Source organism: Gadus macrocephalus, chromosome 5, assembly GCF_031168955.1.
Source record: "Gadus macrocephalus chromosome 5, ASM3116895v1".
NCBI classification, from domain to species: domain Eukaryota; kingdom Metazoa; phylum Chordata; class Actinopteri; order Gadiformes; family Gadidae; genus Gadus; species Gadus macrocephalus.
The window spans coordinates 20,323,179-20,340,790 of NC_082386.1; the positions used below are offsets into that span (position 1 = coordinate 20,323,179).

At 50.2% G+C, this 17,612-nt stretch overlaps 1 protein-coding gene across 1 annotated transcript; it reads left to right on the plus strand.

Annotated features, from left to right (window-relative positions):
• Window positions 1–8,521: 8,521 nt before the first annotated feature.
• lgals3b (lectin, galactoside binding soluble 3b) lies at window positions 8,522–13,407 on the plus strand. The gene is made up of 6 exons (XM_060051603.1): window positions 8,522–8,527; window positions 8,837–8,942; window positions 9,611–10,056; window positions 10,725–10,813; window positions 11,029–11,194; window positions 13,191–13,407. Exons 1-6 carry the CDS (start codon window positions 8,522–8,524, stop codon window positions 13,347–13,349), a joined length of 972 nt encoding a protein of 323 aa, XP_059907586.1. The 3' UTR covers window positions 13,350–13,407.
• The last annotated feature ends 4,205 nt before the right edge of the window (window positions 13,408–17,612 follow it).

Sequence of the window (17,612 nt, forward strand, 5' to 3'; positions counted from 1 at the left end):
CTCTCTCTCTCTCTCTCTCTCTCTCTCTCTCTCTCTCTCTCTCTCTCTCTCTCTCTCTCTCTCTCTCTCTAGGTTTCTATGAGTTGAGTGATGCTGTGTCAGGCTCTCTCTCTAACTCGTCCAACTCCGTCTTCAGTGAAAGTTTGTCCAGCTGTCCTTCCAGTAACTTTGACTCCGCCCACTACCACACTATTGGCTCCGCCCATTACCACACTGTTGGCTCCTCCCACTACCACACTGTTGGCTTCTCCCTGTACCACAACGTTGGCTCCTCCCAGTTCCACACCGTTGGCTCCTCCCACTGTCTCCTACATGGACCGCCCCCTCTGAGTGGTAAGATAGAGAGAGTATAAAAGCTAACACGTTTGTTTGGAGTGACTGTGTTTACCATACAAACATGAGCTGTCATTGTTCAGCATTGGATCAAATCATACATAATTCTCTCTCTGGTCTCTCACGCTGGTCTCTCTCTGGTCTCTCTCTCTGTTCTCTCTGGTCTCTCACGCTGGTCTCTCTGGTCCCTCCCTCTGGTCTCTCTGGTCTCTCTCTCTGTTCTCTCTCTTTTTTCTGTCTCTCTCGCTGGTCTCTCTCTACCTCTCTCTCTTTCTCTGGTCTCTCTCTCTCTTGTGTCTCTCTCGCTGGTCTCTCTCTTGTCCCTCTCTGGTCCCTCTCTCTCTCTCTCTCATCTCTCTCTGGTCTCTCTCTATCGCTTGTCTCTCTCTTGTACCTCTCCCTGGTCTCTCTCTCTCTGGCCTCTCTTGCTGGTCTCTCTCTGGTTGTCTCTCTCTCTCTGGTCTCGCTCTGGTTATCTCTCTCTGGTTATCTCTCTCTCTCTGGTCTCTCTCTGGTCTCTCTCTCTGGTTATCTCTCTCTGGTTATCTCTCTCTGGTCTCTCTCTCTCTGGTCTCTCTCTGGTTATCTCTCTCTGGTTATCTCTCTCTCTCTGGTCTCTCTCTCTGGTCTCTCTCTGGTCTCTATTTGGTCTCTCTCTCTGGTCTCTCTCTCTGGTCTCTCTCTCTGGTCTCTCTCTCTCTGGTCTCTCTCTCTCTCTCTCTCTCTAGATGAGGGTGAGGTCACCCATCTTTTTTCCGGAACGTTCCGGCCCCCATCCGGCGCCCCCTCCTCCCTGCAGAGCCCCATCCCGCCCCCGGACCCCCCCGCGACCCCCCCGGACCCCGACCCAGGTCCCCAGCCCCCGGGTCCCCGGGGGTCTTCCGGTCTGACCGGACTCCGCCCCCCGGTGGCGGCGGATCGCCACGCCCGTCTGGACGGCTACATCTCCGCCCTGCTGCAGCGAAGGGCCCCGCCCCCCAGGCCCGGTCGGCCCCCCAGGCCCGGCCGGCCCCGGACCTCCATCACCACCGAGCCCTCCCAGGGCGCGCTGCGGGGGGGCGCGCTGGGGGGCCGGAGGGCGGGGGAGGTCTGCAGCGCGGCCGGGACCCGGATGACGAACACAAACCGTCCCCCGCCTCCCACCCCAGCCCCCCTGAGGGGGGGGCCGGGGGGGCCGGGGGGGGCGGGGGGGCCAGGGGAGGGGAGCGATCCCTTTCCTTACCTTTCCGCTCCCAGGAACCGGGAGTCGTCCCTCGCGCATCCTACCGGCCGCTCGCGCTTAGCCCCGCCCAGAAAGAACCACAAACCCCGCCCCTCCAGGCCGACTGACAGGTTAGCGCTTGGCCCCTCGTCTCACCCCCCACCGGAAGGGACGGGTCACATGACCAATGCCCCGGTGCAGGCAGGAAGTAAGCACGGCAGAACTGGCGGTAAGAACATTAAGGCGGAGCCGGAGGAGGACCCGTCCACCAATCAGGCAGCCAGAGCCAGAGGCGACAAGGGGACCAGGCGGCATGGGTCTCTTAGGGGCCCTGGGTCTATCAGAGGCTCCTCTGGGTCTATCAGGGGCTCCTCTGGGTCTATCAGAGGCTCCTCTGGGTCTATCAGAGGCTCCTCTGGGTCTATCAGGGGCCCTGGGTCTATCAGAGGCTCCTCTGGGTCTCTCAGGGGCTCCTCTGGGTCTATCAGAGGCTCTTCTGGGTCTCTCAGGGGCCCTGGGTCTGGTTCCAGGAGAACACACCGGGCCTCCAATGTTCTCTCTGAGGCCCAGCTTCTGGACAAACACACCACGCCATCCATAACCACCAGGGGATACCGGCGTCACCCCCACCCCCACCCCCACCCCCACCCCCACCACCGACACCACCCCCCCCAGGGGAGCGATGCGGGCGGGGCCGCGGCTCCACCTGCGACCCCCCACCTCCTCTCGGAGGCCCCGCGGCGCCCAGACAGGTGTGGGCGGAGTCGAGCGAACCCCGGCCCGTTGAGGAGCTCCTCCCCTTCTCTCCTCCCTCCCTCTCCTCTCCTCCTCCTCCCCCCCTCCTCCACCCTCCTGGAGGAGCGCTCCCACCCCACCTCCCACGAGGAGGACACCACGGGGGGCTGCTCCTCCGAGGAGAGGGGAGGGGCAGGAGCAGGAGGTGGAGCCAGAGGTGGAGGAGGAGGAGGTGGAGCCAAAGGTGGAGGAGGAGGAGGAGGTGGAGCCACAGGTGGAGGAGGAGGTGGTAGAGGAGCAGGTGGAGCAAGAGGTGGAGGGGCAGGTGAAGTGGCAGGAGGAGGTGGAGAAAGAGGTGGAGGAGGAGGAGGTGGAGGAGGAGGAGGTGATGGAGCCAAAGGTGGAGGAGGAGGAGGAGGAGGCGGAGGAGCAGGGTTAGTGGGTCACAGGAGAAGGGAGGCGGGGTGGAGCCAGGACCTTGTTAAGATCAAGGCTTCACGCCAGCTGAAGAAGAAACTCCTCCTCTTCAGGTCTGGTTCTCTGAAACATATGACCACCGTGTAAGACCTACTGGACCTACTGGGACTGTTTCATACTGGACCTACTGGGACTGTTTCATACTGGACCTACTGGGACTGTTTCATACTGGACCTACTGGGACTGTTTCATATAGGACCTACTGGGACTGTTACATACTTGATCTACTGGGACTATGTTTCATACTGGACCTACTGGTACTGTTTCATACTGGACCTACTCTGAATATGTTTGGATATACCATAATGGATGCACTGGACTTTTAAGTTTTAGGTTTAAATAAATTGTAGTGATGGTGGACTCCTATCTCTTAGGTTTCTGGTCCAGGGTGGGGTCTTTGGTCCATTAATGTCTCTGGTCCAGGGGGGGTTCACTGGTCCAGGAAAGTCTCTGGTCCAGGGGGGTTAATGGTCCAGGAAGGTTCCTGGGCCGGGCCGTTTATCACGTTGATGTTTAAATATAAGTGAGCCGTTTCAGCCGGAGTTCGAACCCTAAAGGATGTTAACAGAGGCGTTAGGGCCGAGAAGGTCTAGGAAGGAGTTGTTTTTTTCAGCGGTGTCGGTGTGTACGAGCGTTGGAGCGACCCACGTTGTATATAACGCTCTACTCACTGGGCCAGGTCAAAAGACCGTCCCCCGCCTTCGGAGCAGAGTGGAACCTTCCACGTTGGCGGAGGATTCTCCTCCTGTCCTCTGAATGAATGTCATTTCAGATACAGTCATACAGTAACAGTCGTTCAGCGGCCTGGGTTTCTACGTTGGGGATAATGTAGAGAAAAGGTTTGTTCAGTGTCCCTTTAAATTAAAGACGTCGTTTCAAACCCAGTCCACACTCTTTACGCACACACAGGTTCCACCAGCACCGAGTTCAGACCCACAGATAGGGCCTCTCTCTCTCTCTCTCTCTCTCTCTCTCTCTCTCTCTCTCTCTCTCTCTCTCTCTCTCTCTCTCTCTCTCTCTCTCTCTCTCTCTCTCTCTCTCTCTCTCTCTCTCTCTCTCTCTCTCTCTCTCTCTCTCTCTCTCTCTCTCTCTCTCTCTCTCTCTCTCTCTCTCTCTCTCTCTCTCTCTTTCATCTAACAGGCCTTGAGAGGAGAGAGACTGGCCTGAGCAGAGAGAGGGAGGGAGAGAGGGGAGGGGGAGAGAGGGGCAATAGATATCAATCTATTCCAGGCAGGACAAGATACCCTCTGGACACACCCACACACACACACACAAGCGTGCATCAACACAAACACACACACACACACACAAACCCACACACACATGCATGCATGCAAACACACACACACACATACACATTCTCGTATAACCAGCAGCCGACTGTGGTTGTACGGGGCAGCTCCCAGTAGAACCAGTAACAGGCTAGCAGTAGCTTTCTACACCCATCACCTTGAAACATTGCCGGTTACAAACTAAAGCTGCCAGCACTGATTTGTGTGTTTCATTTGGGTAATGGATTAACCTAGAAGGGGAGTGTGTGTGTGTGTGTGTGTGTGTGTGTGTGTGTGTGTGTGTGTGTGTGTGTGTGTGTGTGTGTGTGTGTGTGTGTGTGTGTGTGTGTGTGTGTGTGTGCGTGTGCGTGTGCGCGTGTGTGTGTGAGAGAGAGATGGAGAGAGCGAGAGGATTGGGCGATAAACCAGTGTTCCAAAATAATGCAAAGAAAATGGTCTCCTACCTCTCCCCCTTTCTGTCTCACCCTCTTTGTCCCCCCCTCTCTGTCTCCCCTTATGGTCTCACCCCCTTTGTCCCCCCCTCCTCTGGCCCCCCCCCCTTCTATCTCTCCCTCTCTGTCTCCCCCTCTTTGTGTGCTTGTTTGACATCACAAAATAAAAAATAAAAAGGTACTCCAATACAGCTACTGTTTAGTAGTAGACAGTACATACTAATACTGTATAGTATTAGAACTGTCTGGTACTACTATGTTCTAGTACTGCTTGCCACAGTAGTACCATAGTAGTACCACAGGATTCTTGCATTCGGATGGTAAAAGCAGATTGGTTACCATAGTGACTTGAATGACCATGGATTAATTTACACACACATGTACGCACGTGCACACACACAAACACGTGTCACACACACACACACACACACACACTGGCCTCTCTTTTTTATGGCATCTCAGGAGGCTGACAGCAGAGAGGTTTCCATGGTAACATAGATCTGGCGTTCTTGTTTGGGTATAGATCACGCACACACGCACGCACGCACACACACACACACACACACACACACACACACACACACACACACACACAGACACACACAGTGTAGTAGTAGTGCAGCTAAATGAAGATACATTTTAATTGGTTTTCCCCCCTCAGGCTAAGATTGGAACGTTCCGAGCTGCTGGAGAAAGCAGCTTTAATGGAATGGTACGGTCTCGATCTGGGGGAGCCTGCAGGGTCCATGAATAACCTTACTGAACCCTCCCACAAAGGGTGTGTGTGTGTGTGTGTGTGTGTGTGTGTGTGTGTGTGTGTGTGTGTGTGTGTGTGTGTGTGTGTGTGTGTGTGTGTGTGTGTGTGTGTGTGTGTGTGTGTGTGTGTGTGTGTGTGGTGGGGGGTAAAATCCATGCAAACTAAAGATATTTCTTAGCGTGGGCGAGAACCGAGAACAAAGAGGACCAAACTCAGTGGTAACAGACAGACAGGTGGAGACAGACAGACAAAGAAAACCAAACCCATATCTCTCTTCGTCCGCCTGATGTTTATCTTTACTAGGAATGTGATGACTGTACGGGTGGAGAGACAGGAGGCGATAAGGAATCCAATAGAAAGTGAAGTCATCCCGACGATCGAGGAACGCAGCCCGGTCTGGTTGCTATGCCAACTGTGATGGGAGCCAGACCCCAAATCTAAGGCGATGCGGCGTTCACCGTGTCAGGTCTCCTGCGAGGTGGACGCCTTTCACACGCTGGCCCGGTGCTCGACGGCGCCCCCTGCAGGCTGCTACCTGTTAGCGTCTGCCTGAACTGACCGCGGGAGGCGGGGTCGGGTCCCCAGACTGACCTCGGGGGGCGGGGTCTGGTCCAGACTGACCTCGGGGGGTGGGGTCTGGTCCAGACGGAACGCAGGAGGCGGGGTCGTCCCATAGGAACCGGTCCGGTTCTCAGACATACGGGCTGCATGTGGGCGGGTATCCAGGCGTGGATTCACATTCTCAGAATCACTCTAATTCCATTATAGAACACCTTTAGACAACGCAACTTTCACACAATTACACAACACTTCCAAAGCATAAAAATCAGAGCAACATTTTGCGTCCTGTAGGCCATGTTTAATATAACAACGGGACCGAGTGGGTCCGGTCGGAATCAGACCACAGGTCATCGGCATGGAAGGAGCGAGGTCGAAGTTCACCACTAAAGCCAGGTCCTTAGGTGTTCCCTCAAGAGGTGAGGGGGATTCTGCAGTCCCTAGGGAGCTAAACCATCAGATAGACGGAATGATTTCCAAGCAGTGGAGGCCGTGAAAGTATAACTCAATAACATGTTACACTGGCGCCCTCTGTTGGCCTTTCAACGACACTTCTGTTCGAAAGGTATCCTTCAAAAATGTATCTCCTATCTCCTGTAGGTCTTCCATTGTAGCTGTAGCACTATCAGAGTGGTAGTTGTCTATTATAGTTGTACTTATTTTTGAGTTGTAGTTCTATTATAGCTGTTGTGTCAGTTGTTGTTCTATTGAGATTTAGTTCTATCAGAGATGAAGTTTTATGCTGCGATCGCATTTGATACCAAATACCAAACAGGAAGTCGGAAGGGAGAAACACGTCATTCTGTATACACGACTCTGGTAAACAATTCTCTGCTCACACAAAACTTTGTTGCGTTGAATATGATTGTATATTGAATATAATAACATTAACGTTAATTAATTGTACAGGTTTAACCAACTTCTGTATTGGTATGCTGATTGTCCTTAAAGCATTCTCAGTTGAAGGTCCAAAATATGTCAAATAACTGTTTTAATTAGTTTCTCACCGCATACGATGTGGGGGGCAGTGTTGAAATTACCTCACATGATCTTGAGGCTTGAACTGGAATTTTTAGAGATAGTTCAATCAGAGATTTTGTTATATTATAGTTGGAGTTACAGTTGGAGTTCAATCTGAGATGTAGTTCTATCTGAGGTGTAGTTAAATAATAGTTGCAGTTGTGTTGTGTAGTTAAATAATAGTTGCAGTCCCATTAAAGATTTAGTTCTATCAGAGTTGTAGTTCTATTACAGCGGTAGTTAGAGTTGTAGTTCCAGAGTTGTAGTTCTATCAGAGTTGTAGTTCTATTACAGCGGTAGTTAGAGTTGTAGTTCCCTCAGAGTTGTAGTTCTAATAGAGTTGTAAGGTAGAGAGTGTGGAGTCGCTTGGACCAGGTAATTGTATTTGAATGTCTCTTTGCATGTGCGTGCAATGAATTGTGTGTGTTGTTATGTGTGTGTGTGTGTGCGTGCGTGCGTGCATTCGTGTACGTGTGTGTTTGTGGGGTTGGGGGGGGGGGGGGGGGGGGGGGGGGGGGGGGGGGGGGGGGGGGGGGGGGGGGGGGGGGGATTAGTGGGGTGGGACCAGAATGATTCATGGAGAATATGAGTCATTCAGAGTCAAAACATACGACGCTTATTCTGCAGTGTTGTTGACTTGCTCTACCTACTGAGCTACACAGGGAACAGAACCCCCAACCCCGGCAGGGTTAGTCATACTCTGCGCACCCTGCCTTGCTCGTTTCCATGGCAACATTAATACCCCATAATACGTTGCAAATTTGTTTCTGTCTATAATTGTTGGCACAAGACATTCCATTGGTTCACACCTGAGTTTCTGTGTTTTTTGGGGTGTGTGTGTGTGTGTGTGTGTGTGTGTGTGTGTGTGTGTGTGTGTGTGTGTGTGTGTGTGTGTGTGTGTGTGTGTGTTTGGGTGTTTTCTCTGAGAGGAGTTGGAATCAGGGCGTTTCTAGGAGTGGCTGTCTGCTTTATTACGTACAAGTCACCAGACCCACACCGCCCGAAACCCCCTCGCTCGCTCTCTCTCTGCCTCTCTCTCACTGCCTCCCTGCCTCTCTCTCTCTCTGCCTCTCTCTCTTTCTCCGTGGCTCCCCCTCTCTCTCACTGCCTCTCCGTGTCTCAGACATTCAGTCTCTGTCTCCCGCTCTCTCTCTCTCTGCCTCCCTCTCTCTCTCCCCGAGTCTCCGGAGAAGGTACATTGTCAAACTTCAGACTCGTAAGAACAAGTTGTGTTTTGTAGTGTGTTGTGTTGCAGTGTTTCGTGTTGTAGTGTGTTGTGTTGTAGTGTTTTGTTTTAGTGTGTTGCGTTCCAGTCTGTTATGCTGTGGTTTTTTCCAGTGTGTTGTTTTTTTGTTACGTTCCAGGGTGTTGTGTTGTGTTGTGTTGCATTGTGGTGTGTGTTGTTGTTGTAGTGTGTTGTGTTGTAGTGTTTTATTGTCGTTTTCTGTGTTGCAGTGTGTTGTTTTGTGCTGTAGTGTGTGGTGTTGTAGTGTTTCCTGTTGTGGTCGGTTACGTTGTGTTGCAGTGTGTTGGGTTGGAGTGTGTTGTGTTGTATTGTAGTGTGTTCTGTGGTGTCGTATGTTGCAGTCTGTTGTGTTGCCATTTCTGGTGTTGTGTATAGTTGATAACGTGTGTGTTGTGTGTGATGGTTGTGTGTTTGTGTGTTGAATCCTATTCATGTTGAGACTTGTCTGTGTGTCACACATAAGTTAACAGTATGGATGTAAGTACAGATGACACACACACACGCACACACGCACACGCACACACGCACACACACATACACATACACACACACACACACACACACACACACACACACACACACACACACACACACACACACACACACACACACACACACACACTATTGTATGTACTGGTAGGGTGTGTGGGAAAGGGTTTGTATGTATTGTATGCAAGTATGTTCCCAGTATAAACCAGTTTGACTGGTTAAAAGATCAAAAAAGACACACCCTCACACACAAAACACACACACCCCCCCTCATCCTAACGGCCTCCCTCTGCTCAGCTGAGCGATGCTCTCGGAGAAGGGGGGGTGTGGCCGGGCGGCGGCTCCAACCCGCCAGCAGGGGGCGCTGTTTGGCCGGGCGGTGCCACTAACCCCACCTGGCCTGGTAAGTCAGCCCGATCACCCGACCTGACCAGGTAAACATTACCGCTTACTAACCGTACCTGACCAGGTAAACGTTACCGCCATCTAACCCTACCTGGCCAGATAAACATTACCACTAGTTAACCCTGCCTGACCAGGTAAACATTACCGCTTACTAACCGTACCTGACCAGGTAAACGTTACCGCCATCTAACCCTACCTGGCCAGATAAACATTACCACTAGTTAACCCTGCCTGACCAGGTAATCATTACCACTCACTAACCCTACCTCGCCAGATAAACGTTAACCCTACCTGACCAGGTTATCATTACCACTAACTAACCCTACCTGACCATGTAATCATTACTACTAGCAAACCCTACCTGACCAGGTAATCATTACCACTAACTAACCCTACCTGACCAGGTAATCATTACCACTAGCAAACCCTACCTGACCAGGTAACCATAACCACTAACTCACCCTACCTGACCAGGTAACCATTACCACTAACCAACCCTACCTGACCAGGTAACCATTACCACTAACCAACCCTACCTGACCAGGTAACCATTACCACTAACTAACCCTACCTGACCAGGTTGACATTAAGTAGACTGGGTATTTTGCACTGGGCCTGGGACAGGTGAAGCGTTCCCTCAGTGACGCGCTCTAACCCCTCCCCCAGGAGGTGCCCCAGCCCAGCCCGCCTGGCCCGGACAGGGGGGACCCCCAGCCCAGCCCACCTGGCCCGGACAGGGGGGACCCCAGAACCCGGCCCAGCCCACCTGGCCCGGACAGGGGGGACCCCAGAACCCGGCCCAGCCCACCTGGCCCGGACAGGGGGGACCCCAGAACCCGGCCCAGCCCACCTGGCCCGGACAGGGGGGACCCCAGAACCCGGCCCAGCCCACCTGGCCCGGACAAGGGGGACCCCAGAACCCGGCCCAGCCCACCTGGCCCGGACAAGGGGGACCCCAGCACCCAGCCCAGCCCACCTGGCCCGGTGGAGCGGGGGCCCCAGCCCAGCCCACCTGGCCCGGACCAGGAGGTCCAGGGGGGGCCCAAACCCCGGCCCAGCCCACCTGGCCCGGTCCGGGTGGACCCACGCCCTCTGCCCAGAGTGTCTCAATGGTAAAGACAGACCGGTGGATACAGACAGACAGACAGACAGACAGACTACAGACAGACAGACAGACAGACTACAGACAGACAGACAGACAGACTACAGACAGACAGACAGACAGACAGACAGACAGACAGACTACACAGACAGACTACACAGACAGACTACACAGACAGACAGACAGACAGACAGACAGACTACACAGACAGACTACACAGACAGACAGACAGACTACACAGACAGACAGACAGACAGACAGACAGACAGACAGACAGACAGACAGATCACAGACAGACAGACAGACAGACAGACAGACAGACAGACAGACAGACAGACAGACAGACTACACACAGACAGACAGACAGACAGACTACACACAGACAGATCACAGACAGACAGACAGACTACACACAGACAGACAGACAGACAGACAGACAGACAGACTACACACAGACAGACAGACAGACAGACAGACGGACTACACACAGACAGATCGACAGACAGACAGACAGACAGATGGATTACAGCAGGAAATACAGGCAGACTACAGACGGACAGACAGATAGACAGATGGATGGATTACAGAAGGACAGACAGACATATCGATTTCAAACAGACATACAGACAGACATATTTATCACAGACAGGCAGAGTTAACCTGATGTTGTGTTCACAGAATGTACCCTTCGATCAAAAGCTTCCAAATGGAGTTTTTGACAAACTTCTGATCACCGTCAAGGGCACCGTCAAACCCCACGCAAACACGTGAGTGAACCCTGGATCCACAAATCTGCCACCATTAATAACCAGAATCAACCAATAATAATCATATACCTTGTGTGTGTGTGTGTGTGTGTGTGTGTGTGTGTGTGTGTGTGTGTGTGTGTGTGTGTGTGTGTGTGTTTGTTGGTGCATGTGTTTGTGCATGTGTTTGTGCTTGTGTGTGTGTTTCGGCTTGTATGTGTGTTTGTGTGTAACAGGTTCACAATGAACATCAAAAGCAGCCATGACCTTGCGTTCCACTTCAACGTGCGTTTCAACGAGGGAGGCCATAAGGTGATCGTGAGGAACAGCGAGATCAGCAAGAAGTGGGGCAAGGAGGAGCGGGGTGGGGCCTTCCCCTTCGTCCAGGGACAGCCCTTTGAGGTGAGCCAACACACAGGTCATTAAGGAGCAGGTAGGGGTTAGACAGTACAGAGACAGGTCATTAAGGAGCAGGTAGGGGTTAGACAGTACAGAGACAGGTCATTAAGGAATAGATAGGGGTTAGACAGTACAGAGACAGGTCATTAAGGAGCAGGTAGGGGTTAGACAGTACAGAGACAGGTCATTAAGGAGCAGGTAGGGGTTAGACGGTACAGAGACAGGTCATTAAGGAATAGATAGGGGTTAGACAGTACAGAGACAGGTCATTAAGGAGCAGGTAGGGGTTAGACGGTACAGAGACAGGTCATTAAGGAGCAGGTAGGGGGTAGACAGTAGTGTCAGGTCATTAAGGAGCAGGTAGGGGTTAGACGGTACAGAGACAGGTCATTGAGGAGCAGGTAGGGGTTAGACAGTACAGACAGGTCATTAAGGAATAGATAGGGGTTAGACAGTACAGAGACAGGTCATTAAGGACCAGGTAGGGGATAGACAGTACAGAGACAGGTCATTAAGGAATAGATAGGGGTTAGACAGTACAGAGACAGGTCATTAAGGAGCAGGTAGGGGTTAGACAGTACAGAGACAGGTCATTAAGGACCAGGTAGGGGTTAGACGGTACAGAGACAGGTCATTAAGGAGCAGGTAGGGGTTAGACAGTACAGACAGGTCATGAAGGACCAGGTAGGGGTTAGACAGTACAGAGACAGGTCATTAAGGAATAGATAGGGGTTAGACAGTACAGAGACAGGTCATTAAGGACCAGGTAGGGGTTAGACAGTACAGAGACAGGTCATTAAGGACCAGGTAGGGGTTAGACGGTACAGAGACAGGTCATTAAGGAGCAGGTAGGGGTTAGACAGTACAGAGACAGGTCATTAAGGAGCAGGTAGGGGTTAGACAGTACAGAGACAGGTCGTTAAGGAGCAGGTAGGGGTTAGACAGTACAGAGACAGGTCATTAAGGAGCAGGTAGGGGTTAGACAGTACAGAGACAGGTCATTAAGGAGCAGGTAGGGGTTAGACAGTACAGAGACAGGTCATGAAGGAGCAGGTAGGGGTTAGACAGTACAGAGACAGGTCATTAAGGAGCAGGTAGGGGTTAGACAGTACAGAGACAGGTCATTAAGGAGCAGGTAGGGGTTAGACGGTACAGAGACAGGTCATTAAGGAGCAGGTAGGGGTTAGACAGTACAGAGACAGGTCATTAAGGAGCAGGTAGGGGTTAGACAGTACAGAGACAGGTCATTAAGGAGCAGGTAGGGGTTAGACAGTACAGACAGGTCATGAAGGACCAGGTAGGGGTTAGACAGTACAGAGACAGGTCATTAAGGAGCAGGTAGGGGTTAGACAGTACAGAGACAGGTCATTAAGGAGCAGGTAGGGGTTAGACGGTCATTAAGGACCAGGTAGGGGTTAGACAGTACAGACAGGTCATTAAGGAGCAGGTAGGGGTTAGACAGTACAGTGACAGGTCATTAAGGAGCAGGTAGGGCTTCGACAGTACAGAGACAGGTCACTAAGGAGCAGGTAGGGGTTAGACGGTCATTAAGGACCAGGTAGGGGTTAGACAGTACAGACAGGTCATGAAGGACCAGGTAGGGGTTAGACAGTACGGAGACAAGTCAATAAGGACCAGGTAGGGGTTAGACAGTACAGAGACAGGTCATTAAGGAGCAGGTAGGGGTTAGACAGTACAGAGACAGGTCATTAAGGAGCAGGTAGGGGTTAGACAGTACAGAGAAAGGTCAATAATGACCAGGTAGGGGTTAGACAGTACCAACAGGTCATTAATGACCAATTGGGGTTGGTAGGGCTGGGTATCGTTGGGAAAATGTTATTTTACTAGATCTGGATACAAAGCGTACAGAATGGAGTTATCGATTGAACGGGGAAGTTTCGATGCTACTCTGTACTGGGTTGTTTCGGTCGCCCAGCCCTCGGGGTCAGGCAGCGACCAGGACCCGAGCGGTACTAAACCCCTCCGGTTCTCCTGGCAGATGAAGGTCCTCTGCACCGGCGCAGCGTACAGAGTCGCCGTCAACGGCTCCCACCTCCTGGAGTACCAGCACCGCGTCAAGGACCTGCGCTCCATCAACCTGCTCTCCATCTACAAAGACGTCACCCTCACCTCCGTGCTCGTCGACCGCCTGCCCTGAAGACCCTAACCCCCCCCCCCCCCACCACACACACACACACACACACACCCCCCCCCCCCCACACACACACACACACACACACCCCCCCCACGACCTCTTCGGGGTCGGTGGATACAAAGGACCAAAAGATACCTTATTGCTGTTGCTCATGTTAGGTTGTTTATGAATTATCTTCTACTGGTTGCTGGTTGAAAACTGAAAATGTGTTTTATATATATATAGATTGATGGGGTGTAGTGTGAGCATGGAGATTGAAATATTAAATGTAGTCTGACAATAAAGCGATTATTAAACCCAATAGATATCTCCAGACTCAACCATGCATCTCATTACTGATACAGATTTCTGAAATATTTTGCATTCACATTGTCATTTAGCAGATGCTTTTATTCAGTGCCATTTACATTTACATTTACATTGAGGGCATTTAGCAGACGCTTTTATCCAAAGCGACTTACAATAAGTACATTTGTCATAAGAAGTGCATCAATATATCGCTGTCGGTACAGAAAGGATGTTCATAGAACCAAGTGCAAGTACCACAATCGCTAGGTCAATCAATTCCCCGCGTTACAGCAATGATAGCAGCTACTGCAGTTGCTACACAGTTAAGTACTACAACACAACACAACACAACACAACACAACACAACACAACACAACACAACACAACACAACACAACACAACACAACACAACACAACACAACACAATACAATACAATACAATACAATACAATACAACACAACACAATACAGTGTACAATGGTGGCCAGAAGGGGGAGGGTGGCTATGCAGAGTCGAGGTGGACTCTGAACAGGCCACTTGCAAAATAGGAACAATCAAAGCTGTTAAATGATCCAATGTCTCTTCTGTTCATTGCGCAAAGGTAGGCAAGACCCATGATCAAACAAATATAAGGCCATGTCGAATGACAATAGCTTGGGCTGAATTTCAGAACTGGTTTTGAACACAAATGCAGTTGTACAAAACCGGTTTACCATCAAACATCATATCTCCGGACCTAAGCTATCGAGTTACACCTATAATACAGTTATGATGTAATTATAAAAACAATAGGTATCAACAGACACACTCTGAATACCTAACTACTTCATAACTAAATTAAAACTCACTTGCATATAAAAGTAAATAGTAAAAGTATCTTAAGAGCAAGATGATCACATCTGGGATTTAAAAATAAGAAAAAATCTCTGAAGGATGAAAAAAAAGATATCTGAAGGATGTTTGTTTCTTACTTCGTAGATCATTTCTTATGGATTTTATTTTATTAACTGGGATTCTTCGAAATAAACATCTTATATTTCTTTAAGATAAAAATAATAATGTGACATTGAGAGTAAATGTATTTGAATTGGTTAATATTGATTTTATAGTTTATATACTATTAACAATATTTTGTACCTCATTGTAATGTATTGCGACTCACTGAATCAAATATGGTACGATCCTATCTTCATTCCCCCTGTCACCTGTATGCTACATTCTTGTCTTTATTCACCCTGTCACTTATGTTTGCCTTCACCCTCAGGAATCAGAACAAAGATGGGAGTCCACACATGAGATGGTCATGTTTATTAGGAATATCATTGGAATATAACTTTCATCTGTGTAATCAGTGCCAAGCACAACCAGACACAAGAACACAGCACAAGGTACAATGTGAGCTGTACCTTGTACCTCCTGTCACCTGTATAGAAACGTTCCATGGCTTCCCCTCAAATCTACCTGTCACCCGTTCAATCCATGGCCGCACAAACACTATACTATTGGTTCTGTGTATTCTTCTTCGTCCTCATCTTTTTTTAAATTCAAATATTTGAACTTTTCAAGACCCTTCGGACACATCTGGTCTTTGTACTCTTTTACCATATCTTTAATACGTTTAAATTCATTTATGAACTTCTGGATTTCTTCATTGCTCTTTGTCTTTCCTTCACGATCCAGGTAATGGATCACCACAGTGCCATTGCTGTGTGTGGAGAATCTTATTTTCATTCCGTCCATGATTTTCTCACACAGAGCCTTGTTCCAGGCCGCAGTGTTGTCAGTGTGGAACAGCAGGTACATGTAGGCATTCGTTTGTTCAGATTCTTCTGCCCACAATACCTCCGAAACTTTTCTGATTTGTCGAAACCTGTAGGTACGTTTTTCAGTAACCTCATTTAATCCGTCATCATCATCATCGCCTACTACCCCTTCTGGGGCTTAGGCCGCAAACAAGAGTTCTCCATGCATCCCGGTCCTGGGCCAACATCTCAAGCTGTCCCCAAGTGTAGCCCATTTTCTTGGCGTCCGCCTCCAAGTCTCTACGCCAGGTGTTTCGCGGCCGACCTCTCTTTCTTTTCCCTTGGGGATTCCACTTGAGGGACTGTCTTGTGGTGTTTGTGGCTGGTTTACGGAGAGTATGGCCTATCCATCTCCAACGTCGTTGGAGGATCTCTTCGTCCGCTGGCTTTTGGCTGGTACGTTCCCACAGTTCTTTGTTGCTGATGGTGTTAGGCCAGTGGATCTGGAGGATTCGTCGCAGGCAGGAATTGATGAATGACTGGATTTTGTTTGTTGTATTCACCGTAGTCCTCCATGTCTCAGCACCGTAGAGTAGGACTGACTTCACATTGCTGTTAAAGATCTTGATCTTTGTTGTGATGGCCAGGTCTTTTGCGCTCCAGATGTTTTTTAGTTGGAGGTACGCAACTCTGGCCTTGCCAATCCTGACTCTCACATCTGCATCTGTTCCACCCTGCTTGTTGACAATGCTGCCAAGGTAGGTGAACTCCTCAATCTCCTCCAGAGCTTCGCCTTCCAGCATGATGGGTGCAGTGTTGGCAGAGTTGACTCTCATGACTTTGCTCTTCCCTCTGTGGATGTTGAGACCGAGGCGAGCAGAGTTGGTTGCGATGGTGCTGGTCTTTTCTTGCATCTGCTGCTGGGTATGAGAGAGAAGGGCCAAGTCATCTGCAAAGTCCAGGTCTTCGAGCTGCGCCCACATTGTCCACTGTATGCCGTTTTTCCTTCCTGCTGTGGATTGCTTCATTACCCAATCCATTGCCAGCAGGAACAAGAATGGCGATAGTAGGCACCCCTGTCTCACTCCAGTTTGTACACTGAAAGCACCGGTAGGTTGTCCCTCGTGGATCACTCTGCAGGTCATTCCCTCATAGGTGTTTCTGATGATGTTAGTTAATTTCTCTGGCACTCCGTAGTGCCTGAGAAGCTTCCAGAGGGTCTCCCTGTCCACACTATCGAAGGCCTTCTCGTAGTCGATGAAGTTGATGAATAGCGGTGAATTCCACTCGAGTGACTGTTCCAGGATGATGCGCAGTGTAGCAATCTGGTCTGTACACGATCTGTCTTTGCGGAAGCCAGCCTGCTGGTCTCTAAGCTGGGGGTCGATCACATCTTTCATCCTGTCCAGTAAGATCCTGTAGAAGACCTTTCCTGGGATGGAGAGTAGCATGATCCCCCTATAATTTCCACAGTTGCTCAGGTCCCCTTTCTTTGGCATCTTCACAAGATAGCCCTCCTTCCATTCGCATGGGATGTTTTCCTCTTCCCACATCTTCTTAAAGAGAGGGTGGAGCATCTCTCCCATGGTCTCTGCGTCCGTCTTCAGTGCCTCGGCCGGGATGCTATCTGGTCCTGCAGCCTTGCCGTTTCTAAGTTTTTTAATGGCTTTCCTGATCTCCTCCCTTCTTGGTACACTGAGGTCTATTGGCAGATCCCTGTCTGCTTGTTGGATGTGTGGTGTGTCTTGTGGGGCTGGTCTGTTGAGAAGTTCCTCAAAATGTTCCAACCATCTTTTCTTCTGTCCTTCCTCCCCCATTATTGGCTTTCCCTCTTTGTCCTTTACTGGTCTTTGAGGTTTACTGGTCTTTCCTGCCAGCTTTTTGGTGGTGTCATACAGGTCCTTCAGATTCCCATGTCTAGCTGCTTCTTCTGCTTCTAATGCAAGGGCCTCTATGTAGTTCCTCTTGTCGGTCTTCAAGCTTTTTTTCACGTTCTTATTTGCTTCCCTGTACTCTGTTTGTGCCTTTACTTTCTCTGCTCTTGTACGACTGCTGTTAAGAGCTGCCTTCTTTTCTTTCCTCTCCTTCACCTTCTTTATTGACTCTGCTGATATCCAAGCCTTGTGGTTATCTTTCTGTGGTCCCAGTGCTACATTGCAGGTTGTAATTACCGTTTCCTTTACCACCTTCCACATCCCATCTATGTTTCTTTCCTCACCTTCTTTATCTAGCTCTT

Excerpts from the sequence above, each read along its gene's own strand:
- lgals3b (XM_060051603.1), top strand. Across the intron at positions 8,943-9,610 it reads CACTAACCCCACCTGGCCTG|GAGGTGCCCCAGCCCAGCCC; the intron begins GTAAGTCAGCCC and ends CCCCTCCCCCAG. Across the intron at positions 10,057-10,724 it reads CTGCCCAGAGTGTCTCAATG|AATGTACCCTTCGATCAAAA; the intron begins GTAAAGACAGAC and ends TTGTGTTCACAG.